This window comes from Mirounga angustirostris, unplaced genomic scaffold, assembly GCF_029215605.1.
Source record: "Mirounga angustirostris isolate CCGP_5_RB_7025 unplaced genomic scaffold, mMirAng1.0.hap1 SCAF_3, whole genome shotgun sequence".
NCBI lineage: Eukaryota > Metazoa > Chordata > Mammalia > Carnivora > Phocidae > Mirounga > Mirounga angustirostris.
Window position 1 is genome coordinate 134,121,333 of NW_026991711.1, and position 16,569 is coordinate 134,137,901.

The window sequence follows — 16,569 nt, forward strand, 5'->3', positions numbered from 1 at the left end:
TCTCCAGGGTCCTTGGATGATCCAGAAAAATGGGATTTCCTGACCCTACTAAACTAAGAACTTGACTGAGATTTTGCTATATGGATCCCATGAAGACCACTGCCAGCCTGTATCAATAAGAATGCTGGACAAGATTTTATAGTGGAAATATTTTAAAGCCTTGGATTCTGAGCCTGGCTCTGCCTTTTTCTACTTACATTGCTTGGTCAATTCATTTAAAACTATTTGATCGTCTCCTTCTTTCTCCTTATTTTTTAGGGAAAAAAATTGGAAACAGGACACTAAAGCCTGCCCTTCTTCACAGGGTTATTATGAGGTCCTCCTCCATATGTTCTTTATTTTATTTTATTTTAAATTTTATTTTATTATGTTATATTAATCACCATACATTACATCATTAGTTTTTGATGTAGTGTTCCGTGATTCATTGTTTGCGTATAACACCCAGTGCTCCATTCAGTACGTGCCCTCCTTAATACCCATCACCGGGCTAACCCATCCCCCCACCCCACTCCCCTCAGTTTGTTTCTCAGAGTCCATAGTCTCTCATGGTTCGTCTCCCCCTCTGATATACCCCCCCTTCATTTTTCCCTTCCTGCTATCTTCTTCTTCTTCTTTTTTTTTTTTAACATATAATGTATTATTTGTTTCAGAGGTACAGGTCTGTGATTCAGCAGTCTTACACAATTCACAGCGCTCACCATGTTCTTTAAATATATAAGTTCCTTTAAGCAGATTTATATTTTCTCTCATGACTTCAGCTATTCTCCAAATGCATGTGACTTACAACTTTGTTAGTCTAGCCTGGTTCAGATTTCCAACAGCTCTGGTTATTCATGTAGATTTCCTTATAGGTACATGAATTTTCTCAAGCCCCTAACTAGCTTATTAAATTCATCTGCCCGTACTATGTCCTGTATGTCATTTAATGGTGTCTGAAAATACACAGTTATCTAATTAGAGAAACTTTCTCTCCTTGCTGTGCCAGTTGTGTTCAACCTGTAATCAGATACCATGAAGTTTCTCTTCTGTTCCAGAAATTCTCCCTACCACTTCTTTCCTGTGTTTTAATTTATTTCTTTATCTTTAAAATCTGGATTGTTAAGATAATTTAACTGGTTTCCTCGCCTCTAAATTCTTCCTCTCTAATCTGTCCCAATACTGAAATTACTTTTCTAAGCTCTGTGCATATCTCTCCTTTGCTTAAAATATCGTTAAAATTCTCATCTATCTACAGGGCAACATCTGTGTTTCCTATAGAGACATTTAAGATCCTCCATCATTTGCCCTTAACTTGTCTCTCATAATTCATCTTCCATCTATACCCCTCTGTCTATCTCCATGTCTTCACTGGATTGAATACCATTCTTCAACATGTGGTGTCCTCTCTTGATTCCTGTGCTTTTGTTCAAATAGTCCCTTTTTTGGCTTATGGTCTCTCATTCTTTGTTTATTCTTACATGAGAATCATCTTGGAAGCTTTAAGGATACATGTGCCTAAGTCCCACTGTCAGAGATTTTGATTTATTTGATGTGCAGAAGGACCTTTGCAGTGATTCTAACCAGAGTGAAGAACCACTAGTGTGTTAGCTCTTCAGAAATGCTACTCAGCTGATATGTAATCTGCTCAGTTAAGTTCTTTCAGTCAGGTTTATGATTCTAGTTTCAGTGTTCCCATAGTACTTTGTTTAATTCCCGCTGTAGCATTTATAAAGAAAACTGTCATATAATATGAACTTCATTTGTTCATTCACTAAAAAAAACCTTGTTGAATGCTATTCTTATACCTGACACTATCTAGAAACTATCTAGATGCGTGGGTTTTGGGTGTTGAACCAAACAGACATGGTTCTTGTTCTCCTGGGGCAGTCTGATGGGGGAGATAGAGGTTAAGTAGGTAAACACAGATTCATTTTTTAAGTGCTCTATAGGAAAATAACCGGTTGCTGTGAGAGTAATGAGTGTGGGGACTGCTTTGTCTTGTGCTCAAAAGCGAAGTCAGGCCGAAGGTTATAAATTTTAGACCTTGGTAATGTAAATGGTATTTGTCACCAGGGGGTGGGATGAGATCAAGTAGGGAGAGAAGTGGACCCTGAAGAAAGACCTAACATTGCGACATCAGAGATAAGGGTGCTGGAGAAAAACCAGAGGAACTCAGTATCCCATAAGCCAACAAAAGACAGCGATGCAGCAGGGAGGTTGATATGATGTTAATATGAAAAGATCAGTATTTTAGGAGGATTATTCTGACAGCTATTTAGGATGAATTTGGATTATGAAGTTGGGGTTATGTTTATCTCTGATAATGAGAACTCATTGTTTCTAGGCAGTAGTTTAATTTTTAGCTTTGAATGCCAGGATTGCAGTGTGTTATGGTTCCCTTAACCTAAGAAGTGAAGAGAATCGAGAAAACAAGTTCGTATTGTCCTCATAGAATCTGAGAGTAGTTTCTCAGTTATGGGAGTATTAAGTTCCTAAGTAAGACATTCTCTTGATGAGCACCCACATTCTGCCAGATGTTGTTCTTCACACTATATTCTTTGCATTATATTCTTATCTAGTCCTTATTGCATCTCTTATACAGTAGATAGTATCATCTCTTTCTTTCAGAAGTTAAATAACTTGTCCAAGTTCACACAGCTATTAAGTAGAAGCTAAGTTTGAAAACAAATGCATTTGATTTCAGAACTTGTGCTCTTTCCCACTTTGCTGTAATTGTCTGTTAAAAGCAAGAATATCTAGAGCTTTTTAGCAGTACTGTTGTTGGGTTTTATTTTATTTTATTTTATTTTTAAAGATTTTATTTATTTATTTGACAGAGACAGAGACAGCGAGAGCAGGAACACAAGCAGGGGGAGTGGGAGAGGGAGAAGCAGGCTTCCCGCTGAGCCGGGAGCCCGATGCGGGACTCGATCCCAGGACCCTGGGATCATGACCTGAGCCGAAGGCAGTCGCTTAACCAACTGAGCCACCCAGGCGCCCTGTTGTTGGGTTTTAGAAATATAAGGTAGAAGAAAGACTATTAAAGTAAAAAATTAGCTATTTCGTTGTTTCTGTTCTCTAATTATAAGATATAAAACTAAAGGATTAACAATAAAAAGAACTTCACCTGATAGCTTACTTTCTTTGTATGATTGCCCTAAATGCTGTTTGGTTCTTGAAAATGTTAGGGGCTAATTAAACAATACTAGATTGATAACAGATAGATTGGATAAAGGGATGGCACATTTCCAGAATCTTACTAATTTTTGCCTTCCTAACAGAACAAATAAGCTCTAGAATCTCCATCTAGTGGCAGCTTTAGGTTACTGCAGACTTGACGGAAGTAGTCTGGCCATGACCCTTTGGAGCCCGTAACCGCTTGTCACACATAGTACCAGATGATGACACAGAGCATTTTACAAACATTATTTCATTTGCTTCCTTCACAGTACTAGGAGGTAGATAGTATTGTGTCCATTTATGTCCATTTTTACGTATGGATAAAGAGACTGACAAGGTTTTAAAACTAGTATCTCAACATGCGCAATGCATTTTTTTGGGTGGGTGTGTTAGTGGTGAGAGATGGCAGAGAGATGATCTGGACATGATTATTAAATATGCCGTATTTAGGAATGGAATTAATTGGTCACCTTTTTAAAGGCTCTTGATACATGCTTTGCAAATTTTTCTCCAGAAGGGTCATATCAGTTTATACTTATACCAAGAGGGTATTATGATACTCCTTTGCTCAAACTCTTGATAAAATGGGAGCACATTTGATTTTAAATGTTTCTTTATCTGTGACTTATCTGCCACTTTAGTTTGGTTATGACACATTATTTATGGTAACTTAAAAGTGCCATTAATTTTTTTTCAGTAAGAAATAAGGAACATAATGTATAAAATAATATTTTTATAAAATAAATTTCATATAGGATAGATTAAAATGGTGAAACTGTTGGCAAGGAAATTAGATAAGTGATATTTGGTCTGGATGGTAGTGGACGTAAGAGTGGACCTACATGATAATATTAAGGAAGAATTAACAGGACAGCAGACTGAGCAGGGTGAAGGAGAAGGCAGCAATGGGAGACTTTTAGCTTTCTTTAAAGGCACAGTAATTTATATATGTAGCTAAAGATTTTAACCTACTTGACTTTGATGCTACATTTTATTATACATTATAATTATACATTATTTTATTATACATTAAGGCCCCCAAATGCACTTTTATTATACATTAAGGCCCCGAAAGTCTTTAAAAATTTTTGTTTGATTGATTTCAAATTTATACAACCTAAAATTCTATATTTTAACCATTTTAAAGTATTCAGTTCAGTCTTGTAGTATATTCACAAAGCTGTGCAGCTGGTACCACAAATTCCCCAGTAATCACCCATCCCCTAAAGAAACCTTATACCTCCTAGTCCCAACCTCCTCTTATTCCCTGGAAACCACTGATCTCCCATCTGTCTCTATGAATTTGCGTAATCTAGGCATTTCATATAAGTGGAATCATACAAGATATGGCCTTTTGTGTTTGTCTTCTTTCACTTAGCATAATGTTTTCATGGTTCAACTATGGGCGTGTATCATTTCTTTTTATAGCCGAATAGTAATCCATTACATAGATATACCACATTCTACCTGTCCATTCATGGGTCAATGCCATTTTTTAGTTACTGTGGATAATGCTGCTGTGAGCATTTGTATGTAAGTTTTTGTGTGAACCTATGTTTTTAATTCTCTTGGGTATATGAGAGTAGAACTGTTTGGTCATATGGTAACTCTGTTTAACGTCAAAGTGGCTGTGCCATTTTGCATTTCCACCAGCAATGTATGAGAGTTCCAGTTTCTCCACATCCTTGCCAACACTTTTTATTTTGCATTTAAAAAATTAGAGCCTTCCTACAAGGTATGAAGTGATACCTTATTGTGGCTTTGATTTGCATTTTCCTAATGACTGGTAGTGTTGAACATCTGTTCGTGTGCTTATTAGCCATTTGTAGATCTTCTTTGGAGAAATGTCTATTCAGATCCTTTGCCCGTTATTACTATTATTTTTTAAAGAGAGGCTATCATGATTTATTTTGCCATTTAACTTAGTAGTTGCCTATTTCAGTGGATCCATTTCTCCATAAAACATTATAACTTTCTTTCATAGTACCTTCGAGTGGTACGCACTTATCTTTTCTTCTTAGCAAGCTAAGATATTCACAGGCTGCTCATAGTACTTAAATGTTCTGTGCTCCTTTTTTTGTCTGTTTGTTTTTATTTTTTATTGTGGCAAATATGCATAATATAAAATTTCATTTTTAGGTGTGCAGTTCATTGACATTAAGTACATTCTCAGTGTTGGGCAGCCATCACCACCATTCATCTCTAAGACATTTTCATCATCCCCAAAGAAACTGTACTCATTAAACAGTAAATGTTAAGGAACATAAAATATTTTTGAAATCTCCTCGAATGGAATTTGATATGCATCACAAACTATTTCAGCTTTGATTCATTTTTAAGAATATATTATATAAAACATAGCATGCTGTGTTTTTTAATTTTCCTAATTGTCTCTGGTCATTACTGTTAATTTGTGAAAGGATTTCTTAAAATGGCAAATGTGGTTATTTTGATAATATATATATTTTACCATTATTTTTATGTATTACATATAATTTGAAGTTGAAAATATACATATTTATATAGTGTAAAATTTGTGTAACTTATTATTTTAGGAAACTCAAGAATACACCCGAAACGTTGTTAGATATTGCCTTGAAGCTCTTCAAGACTGGTTTGATGCTATTAACTTCGTAGATGAGGTATGTATATTTTTGACATATATAGAGGCATTTAAAAAAAGTGTTAGATCTCATTTAACACTGAAAATAATATCTTTTCATGGGATAAGAGAAAGAAGTCAGAATGAGGATAATACCATTAGGTTTAAAAAAGGAGAGGTGGAAGATCAGTTCTTCGACATTTAGGAGATTCTGAAGTGTACTAATCATACTTGCTTATATCCTAGAGAAGGGCGTAATTTCTTTTTCTGTTATTAAGTGTATATGTCTCCATATTTCTCAGGAGTAAAAATTAGTTTCATTTGGAGAGGTTAAAGTGACAGTGCAAATGTGAATAGGATCGGGGAGATTAATGGAAAGGGTGTTACATCTTCATTAATGGTCAGTGTTCTCCTGTGGGCTTGAACCAAGGTGATTGTTATTAATAATGAGTTAAGAAGAGTTGGCACAGAACATACAGTATATGAATTAAACAAGGGCTTGCTTGTAATTAGTCAGCGAAGTTTCCTATCAGAAGCCCCTTTTATTCCTCTTATAAAGTGGGTCATAATATGCCATATGTATAAGAAGGACCATGTTTCAGACAACTCCAACTCCCCCATCTGATTTCTGAATCCTGGGCAGATGGAACCCCTGCTGTCTTTTTGTGTGTATGTGTGTGGGTGGGGGGAGTTTTTCTTTCTTTCTTTTTCTTTGCCTTTCTTTAAAAAAAATTTTTTTTGATACAATCACAAACTTACTGAAAATTTGGAAGTGGAGTACAAAGAACTTTGTTTTCTCGAACCATTTGACTTGATGCCCATTACTCCCAAATACTTTAGTGTGTATTTCCTACAAACAAGGTATACAACCAGATACAACTATAAAAATTAGGAAGTTAACGTTAATATATTATTACTTAGAATTCCTTCATGTTTTATAAATTGTCCAGTGTTGTCCTTTATAGCAAAAGCATCCTGTTCTGAATCCAGTGTTGCATTTAGTCATCATGTCTCTAGTCTCCTTCTGGAACACTTTCTTATTTTGTAGAGTACAGCTAATTCAGTTATGTTATAGAACACTCCTCAGTCTGGGTTTGTCCCATGATTAGATTCAGATTATGCCTCCATACTTTCAACCTGTTTTATTCTTCTTTGCCCCCTCTAGGATTAGTCACTCAGCTGGAGTTTCTCTCATTTCAGTTCTCATTGGTATTTGAAGCTTAGGAGGTATATTTGAAATAGTAACATCACTAAGACAATACTTTGAAGAAGGGGAAAACTCTATTACAGACAGGGTTATGTAGTATTTTAACATGAAATTAACGATTGAACTCAGGGGTGGAGTTAAGGACAGTTAGAATCATGTATGGTATATAGAGCATCTGAACTCAAGGAAATAGTAGATTTGGTTTTCACACAGAAATATTTTAGGAATTTATTGAATATTATAAAGAATTTAAATTTTTAATAGAAGAGAAAATAAGTATAGAACTTAAGGAATCACACAGTATGTTTTTTATGGTATTTTCAGTTTTTCATTTCCTTTTTTTTTTTTTAAAGATTTTATTTATTTACTTGACAGAGTGAGAGACAGCAAGAGAGAGAACACAAGCAGGGGGAAGGGCAGGCAGAGGGAGAAGCAGGCTCCCTGCGTCACAGGGAGCCTGATGCGGAGCTCAATCCCAGGACCCTGGGATCATGACCTGAGCTGAAGGCAGACGCTTAACGACTGAGCCACCCAGGCGCCCCTAAAGTTTTTTGTTTCTTAAGGTGCTGTGACATATTTGTTCCTAAAATAACCCTGTGAAGTAGAGAAGGTATTATCCCCCTATTTTTTTTGTAGATGTAAAATGGAGATGCAAAGATATTAAATGACTTGCCTATAGTTACATACAAATTACTGGTAGTTCTGAGTCTAGAACCCACATCTCTTAATTCCTTGTCTGGTAGTATTTCTTTTTCTTTTTCTTAAAGATTTTATTTATTTGAGAGAGAGAGGGAGAGAGAAAGAGAGAGCAGGGGGTAGGGAGGAGCAGAGAGAGAGGAATAAACAGACTCCCCACTGAGCGCAGAGCCCGATGTAGGGCTCAATCCCAGGATCCTGAGATCACAACCTGAGCTGAAATAAAGAGTTGGACGCTCAACCAGATGAGCCACCCAGGTGCCCCTTGTCTGGTGGTATTTCGGTGGTGCAGGCTGTTTTCAGTGGAAAGAGCTGTAGAATCAAGCAGACCCAAGTATAAATTGTGGCTCTTCCACAAGCCAACTAGCTATGTGATCTTAGACTTTTTTTTTTTAAGATTTTATTTTTATTTATTTGAGAGAGAGAGGGGGGAGAGAGAGAAAGAGAGCAAGGGGCAGAGGGGCAGGGAGAGAGAGAATCCCAAGTAGACTCCCCGCCAAGTATGGAGCTGAACATGGGGCCCAGTCCCATGACTCCGAGATCATGACCCCAGCTGAAATCAAGAGTTGGGCTTGCAGCCAACTAAGCCACCCACATACCCCTTAGACAGGTTTTAAAAAATTATTTTATTTTATTTTTAATTTTTTTTTAGCATTGCTGAATCCATCCCCTCATCTGTTTATTGAAGATAGTAGTATTAGCCAATGAGAATTGACTACGAGGCACATGTTCCATTTGTGATAAATATTTCTTTTACCATCCTTGTGAGTGGATATCAGAAGTTATTGGGGTAATCTAGCACAGATTAAATAAATATCTTTTGAACTGAATTAAGCAAAATCAAACAGTCATATTAGAAACAAAGGATAGAATAAATTTTCCAATAACGTAGGCCATTTAAGAAACCTCAAATACATGAATATCATGTAGGGCAATGATTATGAGTATGTGGCAGGGTAGTTTTTGTTTTTTAAAGATTTTATTTATTTGAGAGAGAGAGAATGAGAAGAGCACATGAGAGCGGGGAGGGTCAGAGGGAGAAGCAGACTCCCTGCCAAGCAAGGAGCCCGATGCGGGACTCGATCCAGGGACTCCAGGATCATGACCTGAGCTGAAGGCAGTCGCTTAACCAACTGAGCCACCCAGGCGCCCACGTGGCAGGGTAGTTTGACTGGAGTTCTTTGATTAGAGGGAAGGTAGAACATGTGTTCATCCAGCAAATATTTATTGAATGTTTGCTACTTAAAAAACACTCGAGATAGGTGATGAAACAGTCCCTAATTTATGGAAATGGGAGACAGATAAATGGTTAATATGATTCCAGTGCTTCTGTAAAGTTGTGACCAGGTACTATGGGGGAGAATAGAGTGTAGTATCTGATTTAGCTTGAGGGATTTAGGAAATGTTTCCTAGTAGAAATGTCATTTGAGCCAAGTCTTAAAGATATGCTAATTCATTGGGAGAAGAGATATGTAGTATTTGAGGCAGAGGGAACAGCATAAAGGCACAGAAGGTTGGTGGATTAGGGATACTACTTGTGGTGCATGAGTTTATGTGACAGGAGATGAAGCTGGAGAGGTAAGCGTCTTCTCAAGGGTTAGAAGATTATCAGGAGATTAGAACTATAGGGAGCCATGAAAAGATTGTGAATGGAGGAAGTATAAGATTTAATTAATGTTTTGGGAAGATCACCTCCTGGCAACATGTAGAGGTTTAAATAGAGAGACGTGTTACTAAAGGTTCTTTTGAATGCAAGGAAAAACCATTCTTGAGGCAGCTTCATTTAGAGGAGGCCTAATTTCTTATGAGTGCAGAGGGGTATCTCAGGGATCTTATGGCAGCTGGACCTTAGGAACTGAGTGGAAAGCTGAACAGGAGCGCCCATCTTTGGCCTTTGCTTTGCCTTACCTCATTTTTTCTTTCCCCACTGTATGTTGGCTTTCTGTGCTTCTTTGCCTATGTGATGAAATGTTACCTTCCTACGGTTGCCTAACATTACAATTTCAAGCATACTCTGAGGTTCTGAGGATGTCTCTGAATCCAATGTCAAGTTTTTATTTTTAATAAAATTTTTGAAGATTTATTTATTTGAGAGAGAGTGAGCGAGCGCATGAGCTGGTGGAGAGGAAGAGGGAGAGAGAATCCTCAAGCAGACTCCCTACTGAGATCGTGATCTGAGCTGAAATCAAGAGTTGGATGCTTAACAAACTGAGCTACTCAGACACCCCCCAACGTGAAGTTTTTAAGAGAAAAACTTATTTCTTACTGTTCAGGTTGGGTTAGCTATCTCCTGCTCTGATTCCAGTTAGATGTGGCTATTATAAACTTGACTGTCACGCTCCATTCTGTGTGTGTGTGTGTGTGTGTGTGTGAGTTTGGGAGATGGAGTAGGGAGGGATGTTCTGAGAAGATGGGGAGAGTTGTGAGCTAGGCAGATACCACAAAGGTGTCTCACAGAGAGTAAGAATAGAAGCAGGGGCTACCACTGAAATCTAGGCACTAAATGTTGAGGGCCTGAGCTGAGGTTAGTTAGGGACAGTGTGGAAACAGAGAAGGAGGTAGATTTAAGAAAATCTAATAAACATGATTTAGTGGCTCATGAGATGTTGGAGCCTTGTGAGAATGAAGGAATCTACATTTCAGATTTGAATTACTAGGAATTTGGTGAAGAAACATTGAGGAGGATTGAGTTTTAGGACAAAGTAGCTGAGTTTAGTTTGCACCCACAGTATTTGTGGTTTGCATGGGATATTAGTGATGATGTTCAGTAGGCACTTGAATGTAAGGTTTGGAATTCAAGGGTGAGACTTCTGCTGAGATTTGGGAGTCATCTTGATAGAGTTGGCAGTCAAAGCTGTGAATCTGGATAAAGTCACCTAGAAGGAGAAGAGTAGAAAGCGGAGAATGGCATCTGACGACCACCAGTTTATATGGAAGCAGTGGAAGAAGAGTTTAGCAAGTGGCTAATCTGTGACATTAGAAAAGGAGGGATTATGGAATGTAACATTGAAGAAGAGTGTGAATTTAGGAAATGTTAAAGCCTTGAAAGACAAGATAGAGTCCATGACTTTGTAGTTCATAGCACTATGTGTTGGGTACTATGTTAAAGATAATTCTCACAGTTAAAGATAATCCTGCTGCTTATTATCTCTGCATTACAGGTCAGGCGTTTAGGTGCAGAGAGTTTAAGTAACTTGCTCACAGCTTACAGCTAGAGGTGGCAGAGTCAGGGTTTGAACTCATGCAAATCTAGAGAGTCTCTTCTTAACCACTGTCCTTAATGCCTTTAGAGGAAATTGAGGGAGATTCTGATTTAGCTAGTTAGTATAGAATATGTTACTCAAATGATTACAGTAATGTGGGAGCAAACTTATTTTTATTTTTAATTGTAAAGCGTAACATAAAATTTACTATCAACCATTTTAAAGTATATAATCCAGTGGTGTTAAGTATATTCACATTGTTCTGCAGCCAATCTCCAGAACTTTCCATTTTTTAAAACTGTAACTCCTCATTTTCCTTCCCTTCCAGCCCCTGACAACTACCATTATATTTTCTGTCTCTATGATTTTGACTATTCTGTGTACTTCATATAAGTGGAATCATACAGTATTTGTCTTTTTGTGACTGACTTATTTCACTTCACATAATGTCCTCAAGTTTCTTACATGTTGTTGCATATATCAGAAATTCCTTCCTTTTTGTGGAAGGCAAACTTTTATTTATTAGAACAAATTTCTATAGCCATTTATTCACATGTTGAGGAGGATGTTATTATATTTGTTTTGAAAAAAACTCAGGGATGGTGATATATTGCAACTCTTTATAACTGTATTATAATTTTATACCAATATTACATTAGCGTAATTGAATGTTCTATAAAGTTTTTTTATTTTATGGAGAAAATATTTGTAAAAGCATTTAAAAACAAATAATGCCTTTTTAATTTTTCTTATTTGTTTAAGAAGGACAATTGTGGTATAGTTTTGCCCTATAGTGATAGAATGATCCATGGGATTTGTAGATTTAAATTACAATTTTTATAATATTCACAAGACTGCCAAAGTTCCTTGATACATACAGTACTAAGCTTTCTTGTGGAGGGTGTGTGTTCAGTGCCAATGTGGGGAGCATCTTACCCACCTTGTGAAGGAACAATAGGCAAGCCCTTCACCAGTACCTCACTTTAGGACTGTGATCAGAGCTTCTTACTAGTCTGAATATAGCAGTGGAGCCCAGACTGGCTCTTCAGTTCACTATTTGTTAACTTTAGGAAGTTATTTAGGTTGCCAAGGTTGAATTTCCCTACTTATAGGATGAGAACATTAATAGTTTCTACTCCATAGCGTTCTTCTGAGGATTAAATGAGGTAATGTGGATAAGGTCAGCTGTGATTATTGTTCTCATCACTATCATCATGTTTGGTATGCATGCATTTGAAGATTCCCAAGTAGGCTACTGTAAAGGGAAATCTATTCCATCACTTATTCTGTGCTAGATGCTTCAGAGGACTCAGGGTTGAGTAGTATATAATTTCCGCCTTCAGAAATTTGCATTTAGGCATTTAAAATGGAATTAATTTTATCTATATAGTGGTTTTTTAAAGCTCTATCTTCTTAAAGTTTAAGTTTTGATTAAAAAGGTATAGGAATAAATCAAGGTAAAAGTGTGGTTTTAGCATTTTGAAATCTTCTTTGAACTTCTGCAAAACATTCTTTGACTTGTGGATTTTGTTTTATTCCAGCCAGCACCTAACCAAGTCACTTTTCATCTGCCCCTTCATCGTTACTATGCTATGTTTTTGAGTAAGGTAAGACTATCGTCCAACAATTCTGGTTGTTTTTTTTTTTTTTTAATATTGGGAATTAAGTATTAGTAACTTTTTTTTTTTCATAATTTTTAGGCTGTGAAATGTCAAGAACTAGATTTGGATTCTGTTTTACCTGATCAGGAAATGTTAATGAAACTAATGATTCACCCACTCCAAATTCAAGTATGTATTCAGGTTTTTAAAAAGTTTTTAATTGAATTTCTTGGTTACGTTGTCCTTTATTTTATTTTTATGTCTTAAATTTACATTGTTGTTATAGCCAAAATGTTTGGAAAGTTTTTTTAAACTTAAGTATTTTTGCTAGATTATATTTTGGTCTTTTTTTGTTCTATGAGACTTACATTGAGTTATAATTTCCCCAGGAATTCTTTTCACTGTATTTACTTATAGGGAAGTTTTTTAACATTTTTTTAACAGTTTAGCACTGTTTTGAGAGTCAGGAGACCCAATAGATTTCTAGCATTAGTACTGCATCAGTTTAATTACCCATGTTGTTTGGGGTAACATACCTACTTGATTCTTAGTTTCCCCATTTGGAAAATGAGAGGAGAGAAAAGGAGGATTTTCGTGCATAAGCACTATGGTTACTTTCAGTTCTAATACTATAATTTTGTGGGCCAACCTTTTATGTATAGTAGAGGGACTTGCACTTCAATTTGTTTTTCCTGGCAATCTTAGATTTGTTAATCATCACTGAACTTTAACACTGGGGGTTAGGAACAAGTAAGAGACGAAGTTATGACTGTGCTTAGTTTTAGTTGATACAGGACACAAATACATGAAGAATTAAACATTAATGTTATAAAACATTCTAATCTTACCTTCTCTTACCTGCTGATTATTTGAAAAATGACTAGTTTGGAACAATCAGCTTTGTTTTATGCTTATTCCAGTGTTTCTTTAAGCATTATGTAACTTTTTTTCTTGCTAAGGAAAGAGTTAAATATAAGTAGCATTGATTCCTCATGAAGGACTTCATTGAAAAATTTTTTTTTTTAATGTTTTATTTATTTATTCATGAGAGTCAGAGAGAGAGAGAGAGAGGCAGAGGCAGAGGGAGAAGCAGGCTCTCTGCATCATTGAAAATTTTTAATAAATGTTTCCAGGAATCATCATGGAAAACTAATTCATGTATAAACTTCAAAAGAAGGGATTGTATAAAAGCATAATGAGCATTTAAAAATTTCAAAAGATGTATTTGAATTGAATATTTTAAACGAACATGGGGCAGAATGTCAGGCTCATGCTATGATCAAGTTATAAAATATTTTGAAATGATTGTTCAGTATAACATGTTTTTCATAAAGATTTAATTTAGAAGACCTCTTTGTCTAATTTACTTAATTTTTGTTTTACTAGGCAAGTCTTGCTGAAATCCACAGCAATATGTGGGTAAGAAATGGTCTACAAATCAAAGGACAAGCTATGACCTATGTCCAGTCTCATTTCTGTAATTCCATGATTGACCCTGACATTTACTTACTACAGGTAAGCCAACTTGTGATAATGCAGATATTGTACTTTAGAAGTGTCTCATTTGTACTCATGGGATTTAGTTCATAGAGGTGACTCAATGATGACACAAAGAGGTCATTGCTATTGAAAGAATTTATTACTTAAATTTCCCAAGAGAAGGAGGCATGTGGTGCCACACAGGGGAAGCATCAGATTTTGGTCAAGAGTTAGGAGCAGGAGCAAGGGGGAAATCCTAGAGCAGAACCTTTTTTGGCATTTGCATAGGAAGGGCAAGACAGGGCAGGGGAAACAGTTTAGGATTGGTTAGTTTGAATAATTCTGGTGGACTTTGGGGCATCAGGGCTGTCCCCATCCATCTGGTACCTGGCCCTGGGTTGGTTTAGGGCAGGGGGAATATTGACTTGGTGTGTGAGAGTTAGATAAAGGGGGTGATTGACTTGCCTGTAAGAGGTTTACTTCTAGGTAGTTGTTTACTGTCTTTAGGAGTATCTTGAGGAATATTTACGTTTTTAGGTAGGCCAGAGAGGGGTGGTCTCTCCTCATGTCTATAAGCACCCCCCATGTCAAAACATCATAAGATACAGAACACAAACAAACCACATGATTAATACAAGAAATAAAGCAATATTGAGAAATAAAGTCTTTTTTTTTTTTGTCTTTTAAAGGTTTGTGCTTCTAGACTTGACCCGGATTATTTTATTTCATCTGTCTTTGAAAGGTAAGCATAATTTATTAAGGCAGATATTAGGAAGTATTTGGAATTTAAGTTGATTTTGTTTTAACTTAAAAAAATCTGTCTCAAATATTTCTTATTATAGATTTAAGGTAGTGGATTTGTTGACAATGGCGTCACAACATCAAAACACAGTACTTGATGCAGAGCATGAGAGATCGATGTTAGAAGGCGCTCTTACATTTCTTGTGATTCTTTTAAGTCTTCGTTTACATTTAGGTAAAAAGCACTCATACTAATGCTTGGGTATTAACTATTCTCCCTTTCCTCCCCTCTCCCTATGGTAGTAACTGTCTTATGGAAAAAAGAAAAGGATTTGGATATATTTAAACATTGTTTCAAACTCTTGACATGATGTATAGTTGTTACTCCTTTTAGAATATCCTTTAAAAAACCCTTTACTTAAGGGAGCTGCAAACAGTAGGTTAGTTAAACTGGTTATATTTGGGGCATTGCAGTCTTTGCTCTTTAATTTTTGAAGCATCTCATTTTTGGTAAAACAGCTTAATAAAAAGTGTGGTAAGTTGTTTCTTTATAATTTATGTATATTCAGATTTACTAATTTTCTTTTTAATTGTTTTAGGGATGTCTGATGATGAGATTCTCAGAGCAGAGATGGTAGCCCAGTTGTGTATGAATGACAGGACACATAGTTCATTGCTGGACCTCATATCCTTTTAAAAGTTTAATTTTTTTGTTAAATATAGGACTAAACAATAATTTGTACAGATTAAGGATGTATCACTTTTGTGATTAAAAAACATTTTTAGAGTTGAAAATAGTTTGGAAAAAGAACTTCAATTGTTCGTTCAACTGTGTGTTCAGGGCTAGTGGCAGATGTTTTTGCCTCATTGTTACCTCTCCGGGAGCTCTTAATGGCCTTGGTTAGACTTCAGAACTGATGGCTCTGGGCACTCAAGGATCTGCCCTTCTAGGACAGCATTCGTGAAAGGAACCTGGACCGTAAAAGGCAGCTAGGTCTACTTTATCTGTATACCTAGGTTGGAATTAATGGTTAAAATTTAAACTTATACCTTATAATTATTACCAGGGTTTTAAACATTTTAAGGACTTTTTTTCTTAGAGTTAAGTCTTTTTTTTTTTTAAGATTTTATTTATTTGAGAGAGAGAGGGAGAGAGAGAGCATGAGTGGGGGCAGGGGCAGAGGGAGAGGGAGAAGTAGGCTTCCCAATGAGCAGGGAGTCCTATGTGGGGCTCAATTCCAGGACCCTGGGTTTGACCTGAGCCGAAGGCAGACGCTTAACCACCTGAGCCACCCAGGCATCCCTTAGAATTTAGTCTTAAACCAAGAGGTTGTTTTTTTTTTAAATTTTTTATTTAAAGATTTTATTTATTTGATCGAAAGAGAGAGCACAAGCAGGGGAAGCGGCAGGCTCCCCCGCAGAGCAGGGAGGCCGATGTGGGGCTCCATCCCAGGACCCTGGGATCATGGCCTGAGATGAAGGCAGTTGCTTAACCAACTGAGCCACCCAGGTACCCCAAACCAAGAGGTTTTTAAGGGCAAAGACTATATCGTCTATAAACTTTAAAAACTTATGGTTCTTTGTGTAGGACAGAGCATACAATATACACTTTATTATTTTTTAAGTTATTGTTAATAAAATTTTAGACAAAGATTGTGTTATTTTGTGATAAGAATTTATTTTGTAAATTTTGGACTAAATTTGCTTTGTATATTATGAATATGTTTGGAATAATTGGCTAAAATTTTGTGAAATAACTCCTGTGGAATGCCTATTTGATAACCTTGAAGATTTTCATAAGCAACATCAATTTGATATTATTTGATGATTTCATTCACCTATTATATAATGTGTATCAGAGCTGTACAAGCTGTAACT

General features: G+C 36.3%; 1 protein-coding gene across 9 annotated transcripts in view; it reads left to right on the forward strand.

The window, feature by feature from the left end:
* The window catches only part of UBR3 (ubiquitin protein ligase E3 component n-recognin 3), a 224,860-nt gene that overhangs the window by 66,695 nt on the left and 141,596 nt on the right, over window positions 1-16,569 (forward strand). For all 9 annotated transcript variants that reach the window (XM_064586669.1, XM_064586668.1, XM_064586662.1 and 6 more), the window contains exons 11-17: window positions 5,718-5,804; window positions 12,412-12,477; window positions 12,571-12,660; window positions 13,858-13,986; window positions 14,640-14,692; window positions 14,793-14,926; window positions 15,291-15,376. In XM_064586669.1, the coding sequence (XP_064442739.1) occupies window positions 5,718-5,804; window positions 12,412-12,477; window positions 12,571-12,660; window positions 13,858-13,986; window positions 14,640-14,692; window positions 14,793-14,926; window positions 15,291-15,376 (645 nt within the window). The remainder of the gene's footprint in view (window positions 1-5,717; window positions 5,805-12,411; window positions 12,478-12,570; window positions 12,661-13,857; window positions 13,987-14,639; window positions 14,693-14,792; window positions 14,927-15,290; window positions 15,377-16,569) is intronic.